The sequence below is a fragment of the Cyanistes caeruleus genome, unplaced genomic scaffold (genome assembly GCF_971803275.1).
Source record: "Cyanistes caeruleus unplaced genomic scaffold, bCyaCae1.hap1.1 HAP1_SCAFFOLD_187, whole genome shotgun sequence".
Lineage (NCBI taxonomy): Eukaryota > Metazoa > Chordata > Aves > Passeriformes > Paridae > Cyanistes > Cyanistes caeruleus.
The window spans coordinates 152,398-162,635 of record NW_028255975.1 but is presented as its reverse complement, the minus strand read 5'-3'; the positions used below and the strand labels follow the sequence as shown (position 1 = coordinate 162,635).

Here is a 10,238-nt window from a genome sequence, read left to right as displayed (position 1 = left end):
TCGTTTCTGAAGTGCCAAGGTCTGCACAACAGGCCCTGAGTGAGGCCTGAACAACAGGCCCTGAGCCAAAGGTGATCTCTGAATGAACCTTCCAACCAAGGGTTATCTGTCCATCTGCTCATTACTGAAATATTCATGGTCATGAACACTGTGATAGATGTATCCACTCATCAATGAAACATGGATTGACCTTTCTGTGTTTAGAAGCCAGACAAGGCCATGAAATCTGACATCTGGCCTTGTTTGGGGTGTATGGTCAGAGACAACCCCCTTGGTTCCTCCTTGAGGCCTGGCCAGGCTTTGGCAGGGACGCAAGAGGAGGATGAAACCAGATGTTCCCACACCAGAAGTGCTGTCAGTTTGTTTATTCAGCACTATCAAAGCTGGGCCCTCTCTCACAGCGGGGTTGGAGCCTCACCTGTGGCTGGAGGCACCTGCAGCAATTCCCAGTGTCTGGAGTGGCTCTCCAACCCTAGGCTTGTTTGTCCAAGTAAAATAACAATAACAATAACAATAATAATAGTAATAACAACACAGTAATATATATTTATATATTTAACTAAAAATCGATAATGTGAAATAATGCTGACAATTCCAATTTGTTACCTTTGGCTGCTCACTGTAACACTAAAATACCCTACAAAAAAGGACTAGCAAAGACCCAAATGTCAATGGTAAACATTGTGAACTGTATACAAGGAATAAAGGAGGAAGGGATAAAACTGGCTATTTTTATAGGGTTTGCCGATGCTGTGATGTGGAATGCTTTGTCTGTTCCTGGGAAAAACACAGTGATTAAGACTGCTGGGTTTTTCATGTAACACACTATCTACAAGCTGCAGGATTGGTTGAACAATTGTTAAAAGAGCAGTTGATAAAATGGGGAGATGGGAACCTGTCCCGGTGGAGAACCCATCTCCCAGATGGGCTCCATGCCCTTAACCATGGGCCCACTGGGAAATGGAAACCCCTGGGTGTGCACGGCTGCACCCAATTTGCAAACACAGCCATGGACAGTGAGACTTGGACTGCCTGGGAAATTGTTCTGGCTGTGATGGCCCCTGCCAGGGCCACCCCAGAGGCTGCAGGGCTGGACCTTCATGCACTGGAATTCATTAGGAGAAATCAGAAGCAAATGAGAGTTTACAATACAGGAATAAGAATTCAGATTCCTCCAGGACACTTTGGTTTGATAACTGCTCATTGGAGCTCGGCGTTGCAAAGGGTTCATGTCATGGGAGGAGGAATTGATGCAGATTATCAAGGAGAAATTGAAGTAAGTCTGTTAAACAATAGTGAACAAGATTTGATTGTTCAACCCCATGACAAGTTAGAAGAAATATTGATATCGCAATTGGAAAAATAATTGTGAAGAAAGAATATCCACTTCAAATTGCCTCCATTTGTGGATAAAAAGAGTTTGGACCCAGCAGTCCTAATAAAGGAGCCAGAGTGTGGGTCCAGAGGCCAAATGGCCCTCCCAAGCCAGCTGAAGGAACAGCTCTGGGCAAAAACAACACTGTTTGAATCATGAGACCTGTGCAGGAACAATGGGAATATGTCCCTGCAGCCAAGTGTTCTCTGCCAGAACAAGTCGATGGGATGGGATATTGTTTTACAGACCCTGCCAGACCAAATCTCCCTGTTTGCCCCAACGGCCCCTTTGGAGAATGCTCAGATCCACAGGGCTCCATGTGAAGGCTGATGTGACCCTGAGGGACTTCCACACCAATTCCAGACAGGAGCCTGGCTGTCCCTCAGGGACTGGGACCCGGCACCTCTCCAGCCAAAGGGAAAAGGACCCCAGCAAGCCTTGTTAGCCACAGACAGCGCATTAAAGCTGAACAGCAAAGGACCTTGGAGACATTATTCTGGAATTCAAAAGGTGCCAGCTCCATGGACAACAGAATTATTGTTCCTAACGTGAATGAGGGTGAGGAAAAAGGATGAGTAAGCTTGTGATGGTAAAGCACAGAAATCCTTTCACATTGTGGCCTCCAGCTAGAACAGGGCTTGGTTTCTACCGGAAGGGAAAGCTCAGTCAATCCTGTAAAACTGATAATTGCATTCCTGTGTTCCACAGCACAGTTTTCTCTGAGTGTCCCTGCACTGGATTCGTTACGAGTCAGAGCCCATTGACAGAGTTTTGGCCACCCCACAGGGTGAGCCCTCCGAGGGAACCCCATTCCTCCCAACCTGAGCTGAGAACAAACCCAGCAATTAGTTACATTGAGTATTTTGGCTACTTTGATCTTTAAATTTTCAAAATAATTTTGATGACTAATGCCTTGATTAAACTTCAGAGGTGTTTCTGGCAAACAAAGATCCTGTCTGACTCTCAAGATACAACTTACAGGTGTTGGGGGTTAGGTGTCCTTTATTTTCTATTTAGTTCTGGCTTGCCTGTGGAATTTTTACTCATGACTTGCAGGGAAAACTTAACTGCGGGTACTTGGTGGGTGCTTGAGGAAAGATAAAGAGTTTGGCTGGGCCCAGGGGGGGAAGGGGGCAGGAAAAGGGGAGGGTGGGGACAGTTTGGTGGCTTCTTCAGCTTCGGAGAAGAACACTTTGGGTACAGAGCTGTTGTGGTGGGGAGAAGGGAATTTCGCCATCACCCAGATGGAGCTGCTGCTTCTTCTCCTTCTTCCCTCTTCATTGGTGGCCTCGCACCCCCTGTCCTGCCGGGACGTGTGGCAGTGCCAGCCACCGCCACGGAGCTGCTGATCCACCTCAGCCACTGGCCCGGGATCTCAGCTCATCCCTGCTGTTCCAGCTGAGTGCTCCTCAGAGCCCTGCAGGAGCACCAGCACTGACTGCCAACCCGAGGGGGTTTGTGAAACAAAGCCTCTCCTCCATCCTTTCCCGTCTCAGCCCAGAAAGCTGTCACAGGGTCCCTGGCTCTGTTTTCTTGCTAACGCTGTAGTTATTGTTGTTTGTTTGCCTGGTTATAAATATTAGTAAAAAACTGTCATTCCTATCCCCAGATCTCTGCCTGAGAGCCCCTTGATTTCAAGATTATCATAATTCGGAGGGAGGGGGGTCTACATTTTTCATTCCAAGGGAGGCTCCTGCCCTCCCTAGCAGACACCTGTCTCTCAACACCGAGACATTTCCATGAGTAAATTTTACAAAGTTTTCAATAAAATTCTTATTGATAAATTTGGCTCCATTTCATTTCTAACAAGCTGTTCCTAAAGATCCCGTCAGGCTGTCTTAGACACTTTGGGCAAGGGATTCCTTCCAAGCTGGGCCACTTGGGGGGGGATGGGGGCGGCCCCAGGGCGGAGGGCAGGGTGTGCAAGGCCCCTTTGTGACACGCTGCAGCACGGTCACCGTGGGATGGTGGCAACGGGAGCAGATGTCAAAGGGCCCTTTGTGACACGTGCTGCCATAGGAGCTGGCGGTGACAGGGCAACGCCACAGTGCTCGGTGCACGCGACGGGTCAGGACGCGCCAGAGCGGTGCTGTGAGGAGCCCCCGCACAGCGCACTCCTTTGTGTCGGACCTGGAGCTTTTCTGAAGCACTGTTCCTACAGGTGACCTCGAGGCCAGACCACAGGTCTTGCTGACCTGTGGCCTTGCTGAGCCTTCCTTCTTAAGGTTCTCTTGAGGGCAGACCGTGGGACTTGGTGACCCGGAGCTTTTCCGACGTGTCGCCCATCCCTGCAGTCTCTGCCCTTGAGACCAGACCACAATCCCTGTCGAGGAGCCTCCTGTCCTTGTGGCAGGAGCCCTCAAGACCCAAGTGCAGGACTCGCTGTCTTGCAATCTTGCCAGGACTTGAGTCTTGCAGGTGCCTTCCAGGCACGACTGCAGGACTTGTTGACTCCGAGCTTTTCCGAGCCATCTCTCCTGCAAGCAGCCATAAATCCAGTCACTGCCATGGAGCAGCGACCCCCAAAAGTGCCCAAGTTGGCCTGGCTTGAGGAGGAGGAAGAAGAAGGCTCTGGAGCTGTCCTGGCACAGGAGTCTGAAGAGGTGCAGGAGTTCCAGGCACCACAGGAGGGTGAGTTGCAGAGCTCGGCCTTAGGGCCAGTGCCTGTTGCCAGCTTGGCCCCATCCCATTCCATGCCATGCCATCCCCTGGTGCTGTTCCTATGGAAAGGATTGGAGAGTCTGGAAGAAGATACGGAGCAGCGACCCCCAAGAGTGCCCAAGCTGGCCTGGGTGGAGGAGGAAGAGGAAGAAGAGGAAGAAGGCCCTGGAGCTGCCCCAGCACCAGAGACCGAAGAGGTGCAGCAGTTGCAGCCGCTGGAGGAGGGTGAGTGGCAGAGCTGGGCCACAGGGCTGGTGCCTGCGGCCATCTTGGCCCCATCCCATCCCATTGCATCCCATCTCATCCCATCCCACACTGTCCTGTGGACACACACCCATGGACAGCACAAAAAAGGGGCTGGGGCTGCCCCCGCAGCAGTGGCCGTGCTGCATCCCCTGGGGCATCCCAGGACTGTCCCTGCCTGGGGAACGCAGGGCTGGGCTGTGCTCTCCGGCCTCTCCTGCAGCACCTCAGCTCTGGCTGCTCTTTGCCAGATGCAGCCATGGACGGCACACAAGAGCAGGACACCGCCCGTGGCCGCTTCCGCAGAGCAGCGCAGGTACCTGCAGCCATCCCCACCTGCGCTGGGCCTGCTGGCACTGCTCAGCCCAGCACCGCACTTGGAGCACTCCATGCAACTTCCCTGCCTTCCTGCCCTTCTCCTACAGTTTCTTTACCAATACATCAAGAGAATTGGCAAGGAAGACACCAGCTTGACTATGGACACTGAGGTCAAGACATCCTCAGAGGTCTTGGTAGAACAGAGCAGCGCTGCCCAGCTGGATCTGCTTGTAGAGACGGCTCTTTTCAATCCAGAGCAAGTAAGCAGCCTGTGGCCAGCCTTTGATCCTCCAGCAATTGCTTGGCTTTCCCAAGCCACGCCTGTTGCTCACTTGGAGCTTTTGAGCCCATGGCAGCGTGCTGGAAGAGAAGCACTTGTCTGGGGAAGAAGCTGGGCACGTTGCTGACTCCCTCTGCTAGCATTCCAAGTCTCCCTGTGCCTTCTCCAGGTGCCCGGCGTGGTGAGGTACATCCACCAGTGGCTCATGGCCAATGAGGCTGCTGAGCACAGGATGGACTGGGCCCTGATGCAAGTGGCCGAGGCAGAGCCCGATGATGTGGCCATCACTCTCCTGCGGGTGGCCCCAACGTGTGACAGGTATGGGGCCCAGCTGCCCCGAGGCCTCAGGGCTCCCCAGCCCATCACCCTGTACAGCCCGGCCCAGGGCTGTGAGCAACACAGACTTGCAGGGCCCTCTGGCTGCTCCCTTTGCCAGCCCTGCTACAAAGTCGGCCCCCGAGCCCGCTGCCGTGCTGCCAGCCTGCCCCTCAGGGGCCTGTCCCCACAGGGCTGGGCTGCCTGGCTGCTGCTGCCGCTCAGGGCCAGTGGGCACAGGCAGAGCTGGCGGCCAGCTCAGCTCCCCGCTGCTGCCCAGCCCACGGTGCTGTGTCTGACCCCGCAGAGCTGCTATGGCCATGTGGACGACCATCTTGCTCTCACCCTGGATTTCAGAGGAAGTGACACCGCTCCTCGTCAATGTGGTGGGGAGCTGGCCGCAGAAAAACCTGGGCACCTCTGATGGGGACAAGACGGCTGTCTTTTCCCTGACTGTGAGTTTCTGGAGCTGGCCTTTGCTCACCGCAAGGCCGGCCGCCTCTCCAGCAGCTCTGTTGCCTCCTTCCCCCACTGCATCTCCCTGCTTCAGGCACTGGCCACAAACCTGGCCTAGGGGCAGCTTTAGGGCCACCAGGCCCGCTGCTCCCCCTGCGTCTCCCCCGGCCTCTCCCTGCCACGCTCAGGCCCTGCCACACGGACGCCCCGGCACTGAGCGCTGTCTCGGGCTGCTTTGTCCTCTGCAGGCAACTCTGGTGATGTGGAAGATCCTCCAGGGGCCCTGTTGCCCACAGATCCTCACAGTCTATTTCCCCCGCCTCTTCGTGCATCTGCTCTTCCAAACGTACTTCAGTACTTTGTATATGACAGAGGACGTCCATACCTTCTGGAAGGAATGCCAGGAGCAACACGGCCTCTCCACCAGCCCCAACAGGTGCTCCATGCCACTCCTCCTGTCCCTGCCACTTCCCGAGCCTCGGAGCCAGCGCTCCCAGCGTCACCTGGGCTTTGCTGTGCACACAGGTTTGCAGTGCAGACCCTGAAGGCCCTGCTCTGCAGTCTCCACTTGGAGCATGTGGTGGTGGCAATGGAACGCAAGCGTGGCTGGGACACGCTGCTCTGTGCTGACACCCACCACTATGCCGTGGGTCTGCTGGCCAGGTGAGCCCCCCTTCTCCCCACTGCCTCTGACATTTGTGCCCCCTGCCCGGGATGCCCCCCACAGTCCCCGTGGCCATGGGCCTGAGGGCCTCGTCACCGAGGGATGGCCAAGGAGACTGCAAAAGGCTGTGAGAGGAGGGTGCCCAGGAGCAGCCACATCTCACGGGCCCACATCCCCTCACAGGGTGCTGGGGCAATAGGACAACTGTGTCCATCAGTCCTGGGAGAGGTTTTTCGCACCCTTGCTGAGACTCTTTGTGCCATTTTCTGCCTTCCAGGGTAATGCGCCGTGCATCCGCCCACTTGTGTAAAGGCATTTTAAGCTACCTGCTTGAGGTGCTCAGCAAACCGTTGCCACTCTGGGATGTCTCTGCCATGGCATTCCTTGTGGAGGTGAGTCTGATGGCCAGCACTACCTTGCTCAGCTCCCTGCCAGCCCTGTCCCCTTGCATAGCCACAGCTGCCTGCGACGGCACCCGCGCCCTGTGCTGCTGCCTGGGCCCAGCCCTGCGCACTTCCAGGCTCCTGCGGCCGGCTCCCCTCTCACTGCCCTGTGCCTTTCAGCTCCTAGATTGCCTGGACTTGAGTGACTGTGGTGACAGCCTAATGGACATCTTGTATAAGTACCTGTGGTACAATTCCACAGACATGCATCACCAGGTGCTCAGGGCTCTCCTCCTGCTAAGGGACCGTCCCTCCATGGTGAGAAGGGGGCAGCAGCTGAAGCCGTGTGGGCAGCATGAGGCTGGGCAATGCTGTCACTTGGCCTTGGCTGGCCTTTGCCTTGGGCGCTGAGGCAGCTCCTCCCAGCTCTCCTGCCTCCTGCTTCAGCTGCCCGAGTGCTTTGGGAAAGGGCTTTGGCCTCTGGGCCCTGCAGCAGCTGCCCGGGCTTTCACACCCTTGTGTTCTGCACAGGCCGAAAGAATTCAGAGCCTGACAGGAAGACTAGTGCACCTCCTGTGGGACTTGGACAGTGACGTGGCCAGGATGAGCATTGCTCTCCTGAGCTATATTTTCACGGATGAAGACACCCCAATATCCTGGCGCAGGGCCCTGCAGCTGGCTGAGCCGCTCCTGAAACTCCTGGACAATGTAAGGCTCTGTGCCCCAGCCACGGCCACTGCCTGCTGCCCGGACACTTTGTGCCCTGTGCATTTGCAGGCCTGCGCCAATGTGGGCCACAAGAAGCCAATGATGAGGTCATTTTTCCTTCCTTCCTTTCATACAGCCCCATAGCCAGGTGCAGCTGCTCTCCATGTCTCTCCTTCGAAGAGTGATGTCTTCGGCAGAAGAAGAAGGAAGAAAGCCCCTGAAGGAACGAGTGTACCAGAGCCTGCTCCCACTCTTTTTCCACTGCCAAGATGAGAATCGGCATGTGGCAGAGGTGAGGACTCCTGGGCTGCTGCTGCGCCTTGGCAGGGGGCTCAGCTGCCTCCTGCCCTGACGCGGGCTTGCAGGCTGCAGCCTCCTCCAGCCCTTGGCACTGGGACACTCCTGTGCCCTGGCTTGTGGGGCCATTTGCGGCTCTCTGCTGCTCCCCAGGCCTCTCGGACAACGCTCCTTCGCGCGGCTGGCTTTCTGAAGAGGCCAGACCTGGAAAAACCTGTGAGGAAGGAGAAACTGTGGAAGTTTGCCAAGCTCGTGGTAAGGGCAGTCTGCAAGTGCCAGCCAAAGGCTAGAGAAGCCCCCTGGCCCCGGTGCTCAGTGTGTGGGGCTGGCAGCTGTGCCCTTGCCCACTGCTGCACCCGGGGGCCGCACGGCTTCTCAGGGCTGGCCGGGCACGGGAGGCCGGGACTGGCCGCAGGCTGCAGCGCCCGGCCGAGGGGCAGAGCCCGCGCCAACCCTTCCCTCCTGCCGCTTTCTCCAGCTGGCCGACCACAGGATCCCCTTGGCCGAGCACCTGCGCCGGGCCCTGCAGTACCTGCAGGACCCACAGGAGACCCTGCGAGCGGCGGCCATCAGGGTCATCGGTGAGTCCCGAGCCCGGGCTCCCTCCCCGCCCCGCCGCAGCTCGGCCCCAGCCCCGGCTGCTGCGCCGGCAGCGGCACCCGGGCCCGGCGCCCTGGAGCCCCGGCTGCCCTCGGGGCTGCTGCTGCCGGCCTCTGGCAGCCGTGCCCTTGGGCTGAGTCAGGGTGCGGCAAGGGCCCGGGCTGATCCCTGCCGGGGCAGGAGGCCGTGTGGCCACAGGGCTGGCAGCGCCGCTGGCAGGGAGCTGTGCTGCTGGGACCCTGACAGGCTCTGTGTTCTCAGGGATGGCCGGGGAGCAGCTGAGGGGGCAGCACGCAGAGCTCCAGGTGTTGTGCAGAGGTGAGCCATGGCAGCGGGCTGACAGCGGTGGCTGTCGGGGGCAGCTGCAAGCCCTGGCCAGGCTGTGGAGGGCTCTGCTCCCTGTCCCGATGAGGGATGGCGTGGGCAGAGCACAGTGAGATTTCAGGGCCACGTGGGGCATTTGTGGCCAGCAGCTTTGGGCTGACCCCCTTGGTCCCTGCTCCCTCCTGGCCAAGGCAAGAGCCGGCTGGCATGGCCCTGGCAGGGGGCTCTCGCTGGGCCCCCACAGCTCTGGGGTGTGACCGTGGCTCTGTTCGTCTCTCTTGCAGCCCTCGAACGCCTGACGGAGGACAGAAGCGGTGCCGTGTCAGACCTGGCACTTGAGACGCTGTATGTCCTCCGGGCCATCCAGAGTGCCCGATATTCCATCCTGCAGAGGATGCAAGACCAAATCCTCAGGGCATGGAGGACACGGCCTCGTCTGTCGGGCTTGGGCTGGCTGCACTGCTGGAGATGTGCTCAGAGATGATTTGGGACGTTCTGTTTGCTGGGGCCACCTGGGCAAGCCAGGATTTTTAATTTCATAAGAATTGTTTTCTTCTGTTTTTTTCTTTTTAGTATGTAAATAATATAGGATATGTTAGGGCTGAGAGGCTCTATCTTCTGGGGCCACATGGGCCATCTGTTATTTTTTTTTTCATAGAGATTGTTCTTTTCTTCGTTTCGTTTCCATCTAGTATGTAAATAATATAGGATATGTTATAAACCACAAGAGTCCCAAGACCTTTCTTTTGCTGCCCAGGGTGTGAGGGGCATAGGGGAAGAGAGGGAAAAGGGTTCTTGTGTTCAGCAACCTGCCGGGGCATGCAGTGGTGCAGGGGAAATGGCCAGAAGCCCCTTGGCCTTTGGTGGTTGTGCTGAAGCCACAAGCCCTGTGGCAGGCAGGAAGCGCCATCTGTGTCCTGCTGCCCGTGTGTTGCTGCCGTGATGGCTGAGGAGCTGCTGGAGCTCCTGTGGGGCTGCGGCGCTGCTGCCGGGCCAGGCTGGGGGAGCCCCTGAGGGCACGGGGTGCTGGGCGGCCGTGAAGGGATGAGGGGCTGCAGAGGCCCAGACGGGACAAGGCAGTGGGAAGGCACGAGGGGGATATGTGAGGGAGTGGGTGGCAGGAGGTTCCAAGGGGACAGAAGGCCCTGGAGGAGCCGGGGTGGTGGGAAGCCCTGAGGAATTGGGTGTCAGAGGGCCATAAGCAGCCCCCGGGCAGCCGCCTGGTCCCTGACACCCGGCTGCTCCGGTGCTGCCCCAAAATGTCCCCCAGGCCTGCAGCAGAAGGCCTGGAGGCTGGGACACCACCCCAGCGGGAGGGTGGGGACAGCCCGAGGTGCCCAGGCTGGGCTGGCTGGGGACATGGAGGGCAGGGGGTGCTGCCAGGCCACGGCCACTGGGTGCCTCCAGGAAGGGGCAGTGGGCAGAGGCAGGGCTGGGGGCCAGCCCGGGCCCTCGCGGCTGCCCAGGCCACGCTGCTGTGACCGAGGCCCCCCTGACACAGAGCTCGGGGCCCACAGAGCTGCTTCCACCATGGGGAGGGTGGCGATGTCTCCTCCAGCAGGGCTGCCCAGTGGCTGCTGCCCAAGCGGCTCTGGAGCCCACAGAAACAGCAGC

At 57.8% G+C, this 10,238-nt stretch overlaps 1 protein-coding gene across 2 annotated transcripts; it reads left to right on the top strand.

Moving 5' to 3' along the window:
* The first annotated feature begins 3,375 nt into the window (after positions 1-3,375).
* Positions 3,376-9,348, top strand: LOC147645708 (maestro heat-like repeat-containing protein family member 7). 2 transcript variants are annotated; one of them, XM_086874289.1, is made up of 16 exons: positions 3,376-4,006; positions 4,106-4,261; positions 4,531-4,595; positions 4,705-4,857; positions 5,047-5,195; positions 5,500-5,647; positions 5,897-6,084; positions 6,174-6,311; positions 6,590-6,704; positions 6,876-7,013; positions 7,227-7,403; positions 7,540-7,695; positions 7,854-7,955; positions 8,179-8,281; positions 8,562-8,618; positions 8,909-9,348. In XM_086874289.1, exons 1-16 carry the CDS (start codon positions 3,883-3,885, stop codon positions 9,106-9,108), a joined length of 2,169 nt encoding a protein of 722 aa, XP_086730415.1. In that variant the 5' UTR covers positions 3,376-3,882; the 3' UTR covers positions 9,109-9,348. The 2 variants fall into 2 exon arrangements, with proteins under 2 accessions (XP_086730415.1, XP_086730417.1); XM_086874291.1 differs by having other exon boundaries at positions 3,419-4,006; positions 4,537-4,595.
* The last annotated feature ends 890 nt before the right edge of the window (positions 9,349-10,238 follow it).

Excerpts from the sequence above, each read along its gene's own strand:
- LOC147645708 (XM_086874289.1), top strand. The coding sequence starts at position 3,883 with ATGGAGCAGCGACCCCCAAAAGTGCCCAAGTTGGCCTGGCTTGAGGAG. Across the intron at positions 4,007-4,105 it reads GTTCCAGGCACCACAGGAGG|GATTGGAGAGTCTGGAAGAA; the intron begins GTGAGTTGCAGA and ends TCCTATGGAAAG. Across the intron at positions 5,648-5,896 it reads CGGCTGTCTTTTCCCTGACT|GCAACTCTGGTGATGTGGAA; the intron begins GTGAGTTTCTGG and ends TGTCCTCTGCAG.